The following is a 15,777-nucleotide window of genomic DNA, read 5'->3' as shown; positions in this document are numbered from 1 at the left end:
TATAGTACTGCCACAGCCCCTAAAGGCTTTTAACACAAGGGAACATGCAGGAATGCATGAGGAAAAACTGGAAGTGCGAACACTATACTGGTCTGACGGGTACTCTTTAAAGGATGTGGGAGGGGCCAACATCTCCTGTGGAAAAGGTCGACTATGCAGCCTCGCCCTCAGATAGTAAGTCAGCTTCCAAGACCGCCGTACACTGGTACCCTCTTCGGGACGTCATCTGGTATGGAGAAGCGAAACTCTGGTAAGAGGCTCTTGCTCAGTATGCATTCGATCCACTGTGAGTTTTGGGGATTGTGTGGTTCACTTTTATATATTTTCAGGACATTTCTTCGAAAACCTTTTTTTGTGGTCGGCGATAAACCCTATGGCAACATATAATCTTACACGTCCTCTCTGGATTTTTTTCTCAGCCATTTGTATAACTCTTGGTGCTTGGTCAGGTATTATTTAAATGTAAATGGAAGGCAGTCTGGTTCTGTATATGACTTGTGTCTCCGTGTACGTTGAATCCTTCCATCACATATACAGTACAGTGGAGGAAGTCACCTCGTCTCCCAGATTTCTCTGGGTAAACGTGTCTTTGCGGTTTCTTCTGCAAGGCCTGTTCCACCACACAGGCCTCTCCTTCTCTTTCATGGAATGTGGCATCACAGAAAAAGTTATGAAAGGAATCCTGATGTAGATGTGCACCTAGCAGTGCGAGCTGAGCGCAGTGTGTGTCTGAAAAGGCTCGCAGAACAATCCATTGTGATTTTACATTCATTTAGTCTAATGAGTCTTTGCACACCTTCCATTCAGTTCAGTACCTTTATGATATGTGATCCGGCAGCAATGCCCTAAGCTCTGGTACCATCCTGGACCAGTAATTTAATACTCAGAATACCATAGAACAGTCATAGACTGGGTGATGTAATGGTGCAAGTGCTGTATTCTCAAAAGTGTGATAATTATGGTTTTGTTTGACTGGGCAGCCTATTGAGAATGTAGAGAGTGAAGTCTCTATGCGTTTTAGGGGCCTAGTGTGTGGGTCAAGGGGTTAGGGCCCGAGATCAGAAGATTGCCTGTTCGAATCCCCAGGCTGGTAGACTGATACTGCCGTTGGACCCTTGAGGTCCTTCCTCATTCACATTCTCAAACCCTAAGAATCGTGAGAGTGTCAGATAACATGTTTGTCAGGAACTTGGATTAGTTAATGGTTCCAGTCATACAGTTGTTAGAAATGAAGTCGTTGTGAAATACGGAAGTACGTAATTAATCCATGAAATTTCCAGCTGTATAACCTATTCCATTGTCTCAAATGCACAATAATGCACAATGGCAGGTCCGCTCCTCAATCCCCACATGATAAGCAAACTTAACAGTTGTACTCTTGCTTTCTGATGGACAGCTGAAATCAGAAAGATCACTATTAGTCAAAGGTTAGTAGTCTGTTTTATAAAAGCTTTCATTCATTTAATTTATTACTGCTTATCCAAGAAAGTTTCATTTGTGATTCACATATATTTCCTAACTGGTAAAAATTTACACTGAGTAGCATGGAAGGTTGTTTGACCTCATTCCAGAGAAGCAAGACGTATATCAAGTGAAAATGTCTCTCCTTCTTTGTCATGGGCAAGCCTACATCACACTATCTGCAATGATTTCAGCTATATGCGTCCCGAATCTTATTAACCTAATTTATCCTCTAAAAATGCTGCCAGATTATCCCTAGTGTGAATGATGTGTGTGAATGGTATGTCCTCAGGTGGGTTGGCGCTATGTACTGGGTTCTTCCCTGCCTTGTGCCAGGTGTTTCACCACTGTTAGCCTGGTAGTGACACTGGCTCGCTTATGATCATCATGCTGTTAGCCTGGTAGTGTTACTTGCTCACTCATAGTCATTGCATGTTAGCCTTGTAGTGATACTCGCTTACTCATAGTCATTGCATGTTAGCCTGGTAGTGATACTCGCTTACTCATAGTCATTGCATGTTAGCCTGGTAGTGATACTCGCTCACTCATAGTCATTGCATGTTAGCCTGGTAGTGATACTCGCTCACTCATAGTCATTGCATGTTAGCCTGGTAGTGATACTCGCTCACTCATAGTCATTGCATGTTAGCCTGGTAGTGATACTCGCTCACTCATAGTCATTGCATGTTAGCCTGGTAGTGATACTCGCTTACTCATAGTCATTGCATGTTAGCCTGGTAGTGATACTCGCTTACTCATAGTCATTGCATGTTAGCCTGGTAGTGATACTCGCTTACTCATAGTCATTGCATGTTAGCCTGGTAGTGATACTCGCTTACTCATAGTCATTGCATGTTAGCCTGGTAGTGATACTCGCTTACTCATAGTCATTGCATGTTAGCCTGGTACCGATACTCGCTTACTCATAGTCATTGCATGTTAGCCTGGTACCGATACTCGTTCACTCACGTTAATCGCAGTTAGCCTGGTAATGATACTGGTGTCTCCTGTATTCCAGCCAGCATGTCCTCCTTCTTGTCAGAGGAGCAGTTCCTGTGCTCCATCTGCCTGGACGTCTTCACCACCCCTGTCTCCACCCCCTGTGGTCATAGCTTCTGCATGGCCTGCATCAGCAGTTACTGGGATAAAGAGAGGTTCTACCAGTGCCCTATATGCAAGGAGGCCTTCGGGCAAAGACCTGAGCTTCACGTCAACAGCACCCTGAGGGAGATCACTGAGCAATTCAAGCGCATGCTTGGGCCTGACATGGGCATGGTCGCAGGACAGCGTGGGGGTGTCCCCGAGAGGCGACCCCCCATGCAGGCAGAGCTGTCCAGTGACCTTCTTGCTGAAATGAAGGCTCGCTTTCAAAAGTTTTCGCAAACAGCTGGAGACGCCCACACCCAAGCGCCACCACCGGTCTCCAGGAGATTGTCTTTGGGCAGCCCAGCTGTCAGCACAGAGGTTTCCATTTGCTATAGGCACAACCAGCGTTTGGATGCCTTCTGCCGCACTGACCAGGTGTGCATCTGCGCAGTTTGTATGGAGAACGAGCACAGGATGCACAGCGTGGTGCCAGCTAAGAGGGAGTGTCTCATCAAGAAGGTGAGTCTGCAAGGGCTGTGATGCGCATACAATGCGCATGCGCATACAATCATCATCATCATCATCTATGCTTTCCTGATCATTTTCTTACCTGCCTGTAGTCTCAGCTTGGCATCCTGGACGTGGAATTAAGGGACATGATCCAGAGCAGGCTAAAGAAGGTGGAGAACTTCAGGATGTCTCTGGCTAGCCTCCAGGTGAGCCCCCCCCATCCCCCACTGTCAGCTGACTGTTACTGAGCCAAGCCCACCCTTCCCATCCAGAAGCAACAAGCAATATCAATGACAGCAAAGCTAGAGCTCTGTCATCAGAAGACCCCAATATACTTACAGTATTATATTGGTCACCATTAACAGATATAGTATCACAATTCTTCAGGGTGCAGCTTTCTCGTTAAATCAGTTGTGATTTAGATCCAAACACCATGACCACTTTTGGTCTCTGTAGCCACCGCAGCATTTGTGTCTCTTCCAGGCAACGGCAAAGCAGGAAACAGCGGGCAGCATGCATATGATCACAACCCTGATCAGCTCCTTAGAGAAAGCGCAGGCAACGCTGCTTGAGAACGTCGAGATGGAACGTCTCGCAGCTGAGCGGCATGCAGGAAGCCTCATCCATGACCTGGAGCTGGAAATTGCCGAGCTGAAGAAGAGGAGTATGAGCATCAAGGAAATCTCACAGTCTGAAGACGAAGTCCTCTTCCTTAAGGTCAGGAATCAAGAGCTGTACTTGAGGCAAAATATCTGAAATTATGGGAATAAGTGGCATTGATGTGCTGGTTACTAGTTGGTCACCCATATATCGGGGTGAGTTTCATACCTTTACTGAAATGTGCAGGGCCAAATGAGGCTTCATGAACCATTTGCTGCGTTTTCTGACTCCACTAGATGGCGCTCTCTGTTCATAAAAGGGCTCCAAAGCATGCCCCAAAGCAAACCAGGCGCACCATCCAGTGCGGTCAAAAAATACAGCAAATGGTTCATGAAAGCGTTCATTTGCTCACCACTATTGAAAGGAGCTTCTCTTCAAAGCAACGACAAAAACTGAAACCAAACCCACTTTCGCCACTGACTGCAGACTTTCCCAGCCCTGTGCACACCAGTGCAGACCAAAGAGTGGGGCTCTGCCACGGTGTCCTCTGACCTGCAGTCAGCGGCCGCGGTGCACCAGGTGTCCCAGCTGGTGGAGTGCTTCCAGCGGGAAATGACTAAGCTGATGAACACGAATGAGGCAACAGAAACAGGTACAAGGGGCTTATTTCCTAACAATGAACCAAGAGATGAGATGAGATAAATCTTTATTAATCCCACTATAGGTAAAGGAGGAATAAATGCGACATAACTATACAATCTTACGATTAAAAAAACTATACAATAAACAAAGAATAGAAAAATAAGTATTAAGGAAACATCACCTGAAAATAAGTTTCAGTGGGTGATCTTTAATATCCATCCATCCTGCTGTACCTTATAAATAAATACCCAGGAAGCTCATGGCACAGATCAGGGTTAGATCTGAGCAGGACTCCACTTCACCCGCGGTGTAACACTGAACACTACGCATAGTAAGAATCCCTGAAATCCTGTCACCCGCTGAAGCCTTTGGTAGAATCTTCACCGATGCTGGATCCACACGCCTTCACTCCTTTGTACCTGAACATTGCTGAAATTCAAACATACCCAACACACAGTCTATGTGCTACATACTCACGCACATATATATGAAGATACATACCTACCCATTCAAAATATGTTCATATATTTGTGGGGGCCATCCATTCATTTCTATAGGCAAAATCCTAATCCCAACAATGACAACCTTAACCCATACCAGCCCTAACCTTAATCATAAGTAACCAAACAAAATGCAAAAATTTGACATTTTTAATTTTTTGATATTTTTTTGCAGTCACAGATTTTTATAAAATTGAGGTTATCCAAATGGGGACCTGCAAAATGTCCTCAAAAGTAAGGAAGTTTCAGGTTTTACCGCACAAATTTTGGTCACTGAATGTGATCTATGCAAACCCACACACACACACACACACACACACACACACACACACAAAGTCCTCATATGGCAGCCTGGCAATCACAGCGGAATCCCGGTGTTTGTATGTGAGTAAAAATACAGCTTACTGTAGCTTCCAACCACCTCTGAACAGTAATACAAACCCTTTATTCTCCAACCTTAACAATTATATCCATCCATCCACCCATCTTTAATATCTTACTTTAATATCCAAATGTAATACCCTACTGGGTCGCGGGGGGTCCGGAGCCTATCCCGGAAGCAATGGGCACGAGGCAGGGAACAACCCAGGATGGGGGGCCAGCCCATCGCAGGGCACACTCACACACCATTCACTCACACATGCACACCTACGGGCAATTTAACAACTCCAATTAGCCTCAGCATGTTTTTGGACTGTGGGCGGAAACTGGAGTACCCGGAGGAAACCCTACGACGACATGGGTAGAACATGCAAACTCCACACACATGTAACCCAGGTGGAGACGTGAACCCGGGTCCCAGAGGTGTGAGGCAACAGTGCTAACCACTGTACCACCATGCCACCCCTAACAATTATATAAGTTGTTGTTAAATGGTAGTGAATCACTCTAAGCAAGATCCTCTTTCTTTCCACAGATTCTTCCAGTCCAGCAGGCCTTATGAGATACCAACCAAGTACGTCTCAGTGATACCATCTGTAGATATGTACTGTAGTGACAGTAACACCACTCATAGTATAGTAACAGTAACATTATTCTTATTGTAGTGATAGTAACACCATTCCTAGTGTAGTGACAGTAACACTATTCATAGATTAGTAACAGTAACATTCTTATTGTAGGGACAGTAACACCATTGCTAGTGTAGTGACAGTCACACAATTGATAGAGTAGTAACAGTAACATTATTCTTATTGTAGTGACAGTAACATTATTCTTATTATAGGGACAGTAACTCTGTTCTATTGCTTCTGTATTTCTTGCAGAGATGAAGAGGGTAGAAGAGTATGCCGGTATGTGTCCTTCTGTTTGACCAGGGCTTTTCAAATCATGGTCCTTAAGGGCCGAGCCCTGCTGATTTTCCAGCCTTCCTTTACCTGTGAGCCAGGTGTGAAGTCTCTGTGCCCAATCAGAATCAGTAATTATTAAACTAACTACCTGGGAGAATTGAAAACAGAGCCTAGATTTGGAATTGAGGTGCAGATTTGAAGAGCCCTGTGCTTGACCTTTATGCTAGTGATAGGCAAATGAAGTTTCTTGAACCATTTGCTGTACAGTAGAACCTTGGAACTTGAGCGCCTCTTAACTCGACTCAGATGTCGAATTAGTCTGTCAAATTTATTTTGACTTGTACCTCAACCAAAATCTTGGAACTCAGCCGTTACTGCTAAAACCTGTATGGGTCAAGATGCGTCCAACTCTACCAATTTGGACCTCAAACAGGTCAGTCAAGAAAAATCTAACCGCAACTCAATCGGAAACTCAGGACATGACACAACAAAACAGATGTGCTAAAACTTGTACAGATGAACATGCAAATGCAAACGGGCCTACTGGGATGCTGATGTCTATAAATCGCTTTTAGTGTCGCGGTACCTCCCGACCTGGTTCGACGTGAGAAAACTGTGTTCCTGTTTTCGGTGTGACGTTTTTTTGTTCTTTATCTACAGTACATTTAGTGATACAGTAATCTTTTAATTAGCTAAACATTTGGGGGTCTGGAACTGGTTAAATTCATTTACATTGCTACTTATGGGGAAATTCGACTTGAATCTCAACCAAATCGCAACTTGACCAACCGTCTTAAGTGAGTATTCCAAGGTACCACTGTATTTTCTGATCACACTAGGTAGTGTTTTCTGTTCACAAAAGAGCTCAAAGCATCCCCCAATGCAAACCAAGAGCACCATCTAGTGGGGTCAAAAAATATGACAAATGGTTCATGAAGCTTCATTTGCCCATCAGTACTTTATAATAATATTAAATTTTATTTGTATTGCACTTTATATTTTAGCAATCTCAAAGTGCTACAAGGTAAAAAATAGTGTGATAAAATACTATAAAATAAAAATACTAGATTATACTATAAAATACTTGACGTCTTTCTAAAAAGATAAGTTTTTAGATTTTGTTTAAAAGCATCAGACAACTGTGGGGCTCTCAGGTAGTCAGGGAGGACGTTCCACAGCCTTGGCGACACAGATGAAAAGGCCCTATCACCCATGCTATGGAGCTTGGTTTTGGGGACTTGGAGGGTGTTAGTGTGTACAGAGCAGAGGGTGCGTGAGGAGGTATGGGGGGTGAGGAATTCTTGTAAGTAAAGGGGGGCATGTCCATAGATGCACTGATGGGTGAGGATGGAGACCTTGTACTCTATCTTGAGTGGGACTTTATGCACATTATACTATAATCTTTGTGTTTTAGTTACTAAGAATGTTTTCAGAATAAGAACCTCTACTTTCTATGTTACCTGTCTGCTGTAAGATTTCCTTTCCTCCTATGGCATAACAGTTGGGCCCTTTGCTCTGACATCTTGTCCCTTCTCCCACCCCCCTCCACCCCCAGTTGATGTCACACTGGACCCCAACACCGCCCACCCTCGGCTCATCATCTCAGAAGACAGCAAGCGAGTGCGGTGTGGCGACCGACACCAGCTGGTGCCGGACACGCCACAGCGCTTCGACCGTGTGGTCTGTGTCCTGGCTCGCCAAGGCTTTACTGCCGGGCGCCACTACTGGGAGGTGGAGGTGGGTCTGAAGACAGACTGGGACGTGGGAGTGGCCAGCTGCTCCGGCAACCGCAAAGGCAAGATCACAGTGAGCCCCAGCCAGGGCTACTGGTTCCTCAGCCTGAGGGACAGGCAGGATTATTCCTTCCGGACGGACCCCCCCACCAATCTGGGCCTCAGCACTAAGCCTCACAAGATCGGTGTCTTTCTGGACTATGATGTGGGGCAGATCTCTTTCTACAACGCAGATATCAAGTCTCACATCTACACGTTCATTGACACTTTCTCTGACACCATCTACCCATTCTTCAGCCCCTGCACCAACAAGTCGAGCAAAAACGACGCACCGCTAACCCTAAGCCCAATCACACTGCTAGACTGACACAGCATGTTTATGATTAATAAATAAAAAAGGAATTATGCTGATATTATCACAGCCCACGCCTGCTGGTCAGTTCACAACGGATTTGTAGTGATGGCACACACAGCTAAGATATATTTATGGCAACTTAAGGATAGTCGAAAGGTAGAATAGCACTATGTACATGTCAAAGTGATACAATTTTAAACATATATTCAGTGGCTGCTTTATTAGTTATGCCCAGCTGGTACCTTTTGCCTTCCAAATTTCTTCTATGTGTTCAGAGAGGCACTTGTGGCCTGTTAGGTGTGATGTCTGACCTCACACAGTACCAAGGCTCTTTCTGCCCCGCCATATTGAAAATCCCTTAGATCAGGTGATTTAACTTTTCTGAGGCTTAGTCAAACCATGAATGAAACTGTTGACCCTGTTCGCTTTGTATGTATTCAGCTTCAGTCACACCATTTGCTGTTTCCAATAACCAGCAGGTGTCGCTAAAAACTGGCCACTGAATGTAAACAGCAGTTTAATATGTTATACTTTACTTACACTTCACTGTTTGGTAGCTTTATACACATAAGAAAGAGACAAAATGAAATCCCTGGAAAGCAGCCGACTTGTAAGATGCATACATGGTTTATGAAGAACTTTTCAGTAATACAATATTAATGTGATATACTGTGCATTTTATTATAAAACCGCCAAATATATCCGTGTGAATTAAAATTTAGAAAATCAAAATCAAATTGTCTTCAGACTATTTTGTTACACTGGTTACATTTTTGTTCACTGTCACATACATAAAAGTCACAGAAAAAAAACTTCTTGTAGTTATCAAAGTCAAAATGTGTTTATTTTCCTCTTCAGTCATATTATCCATGGGTCACGCAGATGAAATTTCAATCTCGCCGGTCATAGTGCAACAAATGGTAATTAACAGAATATCAATGCGTAAAACATTAAAACCTAACATATTGAAACGCGGATGTAAGACAGGAGCAGTTAAAATAACGTGGGCTCATTCTACGAAGAATAACAACAGTAAATGCAATAGCAATTTATGCAACAGCGGTGTCTCTCTGGATCTAAGGGACGAACTTCCATAGGTATGGAAGTATAATCCGACCATCACTCAACCGATGTGATGTGAAATCTGGATTAAAATGGCAGTTTAACAGTTCGATCACAATTCAATCAACATTTATACCAGCTGACAACCGCATCAGCAGACCCCGAGCCCCAGTTAGATATCCTGGCCGCTTTCTGTAACTTCTCCTGTATAAAGTACACCTGGAACTGTGACTCTTGCGCCGCAATTCCAGGGACCACGTGACACGAATATGGCGCTACGGTGTTTGGAGCGCGTCTTGGCCCGGTTGCTGAGAATCGCCGTGGCGGTTCTGACTGCTGTCCATGAGTCACTCACATCCCGAAGAAGCGGGACGTCGGTCAGATTGCCGCCGATCACGAACCCGCTGCTATTGCTGTCTGGGGTGCAGCTGGCGCGGAAGATCCGCCGCCGGGAGGTAAGTCAGTCAGTCCGCAGCCATCGGCCCCTTCCGCAATGTCATCTACGCCATCCATGCTACGGTAGCCGGGAAGCGCCAAAAATAGAGAAACATTAAACAATAATGCACAATTGTTTTCTCTAGGTTTTGCGTTTTCTAATAAGTAATGTTTTCTTAATTTTGCTATTTTAATTCGTGTCTTGTGTGTTTACTGACATTTTTGAGGTTTATTACCTGTTTTGCATTCGAGCATTTCCACAATGTTTGGCATTTTGGGACCAGTGTTCCGACGAGTTGAGCTACTTTGCTACTGCGATACTAATCGATAGCCCTAACCCAAACCCCGAAAAAACCCTCCTAGAACCCTAACCCTAACCCCAAAACCGTACCCCTGAACCCAAGACGGTGGAACTGCACATGCGCAGAAAACATCGATATCTTGATAAGTAGCGTTGATCGATAGAACACCTGGCTGTTTGTGTCCCTAAACGAATTTGCTCTACGCAACGAGGAGGCAGTATACGTTGGCTGATTTAGTTGCGCTGGTGCAGTGGTTGGTACTCTCGCCTCCCACCTCTGGGAGCAGAGGTTGAGTCCAAGTGTAGGGAGTTTGCATATGGTATATGGGCTTTTCACGGGGTATTCCAGTACCCCCCCCCCTCCCATTCTGGGTTGTTCCCCGTCTTTCGCCTGTAGTATCCGAACCCTGAAAAGGACATGTGATTTTAAACGGATGGATGGAGAGCTAGCATACATTATGCATTTGGAAGGAATTACAGCGTTAAATACAAGATCACATGCAGCCTAAATGTTGATAGGAAGTATGTCACTTATCTAGATAGCGATATGAAAGACAGACAAGAAAATAAGCTTCCTGCTGGTCTGTGGCTCATCTTGGTTAAAATGCTATGGGCACGAAATTCAACTACTTGACCGCAAAATTATTAGTTAAGCCACCCCACTGCACTTTTTAATGGTTTGGCGGACTCGTTGACAACATTAAATTAATAAGTCGCTAGTAGAAAAACATTTATTAAGCGTATGGGATTCGAACCAGCCCCAGACACTGTGACAATTAACCAGCTGAGCCACACATCGCCACCTAAAGGTCATAGTTGGGATGAAATGTAAACCATGCGCTGTCCCAATGAGCTACATCATCTGGGAAACAAGACTTTAGAAAAATTTGCAATATCCCTAAAGCTCACACTTCGAGCGTGAAACACGGGAGTAAAATGGATCTCTCTCCCAGCTAGCTCCGTGCTACTGCTGCTTCATGCCAGCTGAGTAAGCATTCTTCAAAACCACATCGAAACACTGCTTAACTGCGGATCAAAACGTATCTTTAAAATACATGTGCAATAGCTAGACTATAGATCTGCAGATATAACATTTTAAAGAGAATTTCGGTTGGATTTAAAAGCTGATTAAAAAAAAGTTTAACCACACCATGTCCTTCAAAAAAAATTATTACTGTGAATTTATATTTTGTAGGTAGGTAAAATTAGCATTATGAACACACCATTTTCCAAACAAACTTAACATAGGCATGTAATTTAGGAGGGGTGGCATTGCTACAGTGTTAAGGCAGGAAGCTTTGTGTAAAAATATGAAGATATTGCAGTTCACACTCGTCCTTAATAACTTGTTTTGCTTTTAACTCATGACATGACATGCAAATGACACGATGGAAACATCCACAGGTGACTAGTGTGGAGGTGGTGCAGGCCTACATTGACAGGATCCAGGAGGTCAACCCCATCATCAATGCAGTTGTCAAGCATAGGTGTGTATGTTATGGAGCCATGCCAGTGTGTTGCGTGCCTCATCTCTCCGGGAACTATGTGAGTTCTTGTTTCTCTCCTTCTGCTTATTCTTTCACATTTTCTCCTGTCCCCTCACTCTTCCTGCCTCACAGGTTCTCAGAAGCTCTTCAGGAGGCTGCCCAGGTAGATAAATTGCTGGATGATGAGAAAGCTGAGGAGCAGGAGCTAGAGGCTCGCCTTCCCTTCTTGGGCGTTCCTTTCACTGCCAAAGAGGCTTTTGCTCTCAGAGGTGCCAATCTGCCGTGCCTTACCATGACCGTTGCCCCTCTGTTCATTTCTGTCTGTCTTATGCTCTATGGATGTTGAGTGTGTCTCTCTTTTTCTGCTCACTGCTAGGGTTCTGCACCGAGGGGTTTCTCCTCTCTCTGTTACCTGTCTCTCCCTGCCTTTCCGCAAACCCCCTTCCCGTTTTGACCCTGTTCCCCCATTCCAGGTATGCCCAACTCCACGGGACTGGTCTCCCGCAGGGATGTAGTTTCCGAGCGTGACGCCTGCTCCGTGGCCCTGTTAAAGAGGGCTGGGGCCATTCCTCTGGCTGTGACCAACTGCAGTGAGCTCTGCTTGTGGTTAGAGTCCCACAATCGACTGTATGGTGTTACCAGCAACCCCTATGACACTAGCAGGATCCCTGGAGGAAGTTCTGGTGGGTCTCCCTGGTCAATGCACAGGAAACTGCAAGAGCACAATATATACATACACTGTACTATATACATGCATATATACATATACATACAATGCTACAGTATCTGGAAACTCCAGCTGAGTTTATGGCTGTAGTGAAACTGTCCTGGAAATCTTTCTGTAGGTGGAGAGGGCAGCATTCTGGCCAGTGGGGGCTCCATCATTGGCATAGGCTCTGACGTTGGTGGCAGCATCCGCCTTCCTGCCTTCTTTAATGGCATTTTTGGCCACAAGCCTACTTCAGGTGTGTGTGTGTGTGTGTGTGTGTGTGTGTGTGTGTGTGTGTGTGTGTGATTTAGGTCTGTATTGCATTGTGGGAACCAAGTGTTCCCCACAATGTAATAAAAACCTGTTATTGTGATATTGTGGGGACCATTTTTCTGATCCCCACCAAGATGCAATCAAAAACTGAAAATGCCAAAAGTTGGTTATTTATGGTTAAGGTTATGGCTGGGTAGGGGTTAAGGTTGTCGTGTTGGGATTAAAGTTTTCTCCAAAAAAATAAATGGAGAGTCCCCACAAACATATAATTACAAACCTGTGTGTGTGTGTGTGTGTGTGTGTTTGGGTATATTTACCCAGGAGTGGTGTCGAATGAGGGACAGCATCCCCCTTGCTCTGGCCTGCAGGAGGACTTCCTCGCTACGGGGCCCATGTGTCGTTACGCTATGGATCTGTTGCCTGTGCTACGCATCATGGCTGGAGCCAACGCTGACAAGTACAAATCACCAGCTCTGTTTATCTGTAATGAGTTTCCTTCCTCTTTTAGTGACTCTGTGATGAGTCTCCCTCCCCTCTCTCTGTGACTGTCAGTGCTGAGTACCTCCGTATATGTAAGGGCTGCATCTCCCTGTCTGTGAAGGCTGTCTTGTCCCATCTCCAGGCTGTCATTGACATCAGAGGTGGACCTCAAGAAACTACGCTACTTCTCTGTCCCTCACAGTGGAGGTTCCCCTATGGTGTCACCAGTCGACAAGCAGCTTATTCAAGCCCAGAGAAAGGTCAGAGGTCAGGTGGAAGAGGGGTTTAGATGGGTGTGTCGAGGGTTATTTTCCGAGTCTGCCAATTTTGTTGCTTAAGTTTAACTTGTGGTATAAAAAGTGCCTGTTTTCTGTCAGGTGGCAGAGACTCTGGAAACTGATCTGGGGGTTAGAGTTCAAGAGCTGCATATTCCTCAGTTCAAATGCTCAACCCAGATTTGGGGGGCCTTCATGGCTTCTCCGGGCAGAGATGGAAAGGTGTGTCCCAGTATGCACAGTCTGTCTTTCACAATGCAGTTCTGCATGGTATGTAGCAGTGAGGGATCTGCTCCATTACAGCCAGCCAGAAGCTTTGCAGAGCTGATGGGGACTGAGCAGCAGAAGGTGTGGCCTTTGTGGGAGATGGCCAAGTGGGTGGTGCGGCAATCATCTCACACCTTCCCGGCCATTGGTAGCGACAAGCCACAGACGCCAATAAACACACAAAACGCAGCTCTGGAAGAAATTAAGAGACTACAGCTAAATTTTCAGTTTCACTCATTTATCAATTTATGGGAACGCACCTGTGTAAAATAAATATTTTTGCAAAGTTCATTACTTCTCATTAATGAAGGGCTTCTTCCTTGCTTTATGGGACTTCAGTCCTGTTTCTAGGAGCCTGATACAAACTGTCCTAGCAGTGCACTTCACACCTGCACTTAATGTTTCCCATTCCTTTTGACAGTCACTTGAGGTTATCCTCCAATTTATGAGGCAATGTTGGATAAGACATCTGGCATTAGAAAGTCGCTTCTGCCCTCTAACTGGCTGGGTTTTGGTTACTGCCGATGTCTCCTTCTTCACCTTGTTCTTCTGTACTGCGGTCTTAGAAACGTTGAGCCTGGAAGCAGCCTGCCTCACAGTGTTGCCTTCTGCCAGCAGAACCAAGATTAAACCAGCATTTTAAAAATGCAGATTTACAAAAATATATAGACTGCTCTCAGTTTTTTCCAGAGCTGTAGAAGCTCACAGAGATCCAAATCCAAAACATATGTATTTGTGTATAAAAGTTATCCATCTCTCTGGTTCCAGGGCTGGCCATAGTGGAGATGGCTCAGAGTTCACCCCCTTCGCAGTTCATTGTGCAGCAGAAGGAGCAGCTTCAGAACCAGCTGGAAAATCTGCTGGGAACAGATGGGATCCTGCTGTATCCCTCTTACCCCCACGTCGCCCCCAAGAAAAACCTGCCCCTTCTAACTCCTTTCAATTTTTCCTATGCCGGTATGCCTGCCGCGCAAATGCACATCACAGGACCTTCATAGGTAGCGTCAGAGATGGCAATTTCAGGTCCAGAAAGTAAAAATCCAGACCACGATTTACTTTCAACCAACCAGTTGAGCATAAAGAGTCAGAGTATTCAACTGGTTGGTTGAAACAAAACCATGGTCTGGATTTTTACTTTCTGGACCTGAAATTGCCACCTCTGGGAGGCATACAAGTGAGGCTCAGAGAGCATGCTGCTCAGCCAGGGTCCTAGGAGCAATGAGGGTTAAGAGCTTTGCTCAAAGATCCAACAGTGACATCATCGTGCCGACAGCAAGATTTCAATCAGCCAGCCCTTTCAGTAGTATATGTAACGTACTGGTACAGGAGGACGTCAGGGTTGTTATTTGGTGGAAGCCCTGTGTGGGCCTAAGATGTCTCTCTATCCCCCCCCAGGGATCTTCAACATCCTGGGCCTGCCAGTGACACAGTGTCCTCTGGGCCTGAACCAGGAAGGTTTGCCTTTAGGCGTGCAGGTTGTTGCTGGAAGGTTTCAGGATCACCTGACCTTGGCTGTGGCACGGCACCTGGAGGAGGCCTTCGGGGGCTGGAAGGAACCAGGGGCTCCTTCCGCCCTTTTACTGGGCAGAACGTAATCTCACACTTACCTTCGACTCCATACAAATGCACACTAACTCTTTGCTGTGTCACAAGGCTGCAGCTTCTAAATCCAGCATCAGATATGTGTACGATATAGGAACCTGCAGACACACATTTCATTGTGGTCTGTATGTGTAATCTGACTGTAAATGTCATGGACATGCATAGACACATTCTTGCTATACCCATCCACCAACAGGAGGTGAGTAAAGGTGAGCGTGACCTGTTCTTATAACCACGCTCGCTTTTCTCATGCTGTTCACACTGCTAAGACATTTATAAATGGTCAGTTAGCCTTAAGTGCTGTAAAACAATAGCCATGAACTAGGTTCTTTGTTTTATCATGGAAACCTAAATAAAAAGTTGTCGACTGATTGTCAAACTGGCCTGGAGTGGTTAATCAGAAGAATTTCTGGAATTACCTTTCTGGAAGCCAGCATGTTCTCTGCGTTGAGTTGGGCATTTCACAGTTGCGTGGTCTGTACATACTTTACAGTACTGCTTTCATATTCAGTACTCAGCCATTTCGGAGAAGCCGTTTCACAGAATGTGGTGGAGTTGTGTCTAATTTGACATTTGCACTGGTGCCGCTCACACTTATTCGTTTCCTTTCATCTGCAGAATACACGCCAGAATGAAGTGAAAACTCACTTCTTTCTGTCTCACATTATGGGTATTAAACACCATAAACCCTGTATGGCAGGGGTGTCAAA

At 45.1% G+C, this 15,777-nt stretch overlaps 2 protein-coding genes and 1 long non-coding RNA gene across 6 annotated transcripts; 2 read left to right on the top strand and 1 right to left on the bottom strand.

Moving 5' to 3' along the window:
• The first annotated feature begins 117 nt into the window (after positions 1–117).
• Positions 118–8,913, top strand: LOC125720637 (E3 ubiquitin-protein ligase TRIM39-like). The gene is made up of 8 exons (XM_048996313.1): positions 118–250; positions 2,480–3,066; positions 3,168–3,263; positions 3,541–3,774; positions 4,144–4,309; positions 5,716–5,754; positions 6,065–6,091; positions 7,644–8,913. Exons 1-8 carry the CDS (start codon positions 154–156, stop codon positions 8,186–8,188), a joined length of 1,791 nt encoding a protein of 596 aa, XP_048852270.1. The 5' UTR covers positions 118–153; the 3' UTR covers positions 8,189–8,913.
• An 85-nt stretch (positions 8,914–8,998) lies between these two features.
• On the bottom strand, positions 8,999–10,019 carry LOC125720682 (uncharacterized). The gene is made up of 2 exons (XR_007385535.1): positions 9,910–10,019; positions 8,999–9,752 (listed from the first exon to the last, which is right to left on the bottom strand). It is a non-coding gene; the product is annotated as an uncharacterized LOC125720682 (long non-coding RNA).
• On the top strand, positions 9,470–15,446 carry LOC125720641 (fatty-acid amide hydrolase 2-A-like). 4 transcript variants are annotated; one of them, XM_048996319.1, is made up of 11 exons: positions 9,470–9,693; positions 11,379–11,461; positions 11,594–11,730; positions 11,935–12,144; positions 12,307–12,426; positions 12,765–12,900; positions 13,066–13,183; positions 13,301–13,420; positions 13,502–13,572; positions 14,234–14,422; positions 14,861–15,446. In XM_048996319.1, exons 1-11 carry the CDS (start codon positions 9,508–9,510, stop codon positions 15,159–15,161), a joined length of 1,671 nt encoding a protein of 556 aa, XP_048852276.1. In that variant the 5' UTR covers positions 9,470–9,507; the 3' UTR covers positions 15,162–15,446. The 4 variants fall into 4 exon arrangements, with proteins under 4 accessions (XP_048852276.1, XP_048852278.1, XP_048852275.1 ...); XM_048996321.1 differs by having other exon boundaries at positions 13,502–13,613; XM_048996318.1 differs by having other exon boundaries at positions 13,045–13,183.
• Positions 15,447–15,777: the final 331 nt, after the last annotated feature.

This window comes from Brienomyrus brachyistius, chromosome 25, assembly GCF_023856365.1.
Source record: "Brienomyrus brachyistius isolate T26 chromosome 25, BBRACH_0.4, whole genome shotgun sequence".
Classification (NCBI taxonomy): domain Eukaryota; kingdom Metazoa; phylum Chordata; class Actinopteri; order Osteoglossiformes; family Mormyridae; genus Brienomyrus; species Brienomyrus brachyistius.
The sequence above is the reverse complement of the archived record's forward strand: the minus strand, read 5'-3'. Positions and strand labels throughout refer to the sequence as shown.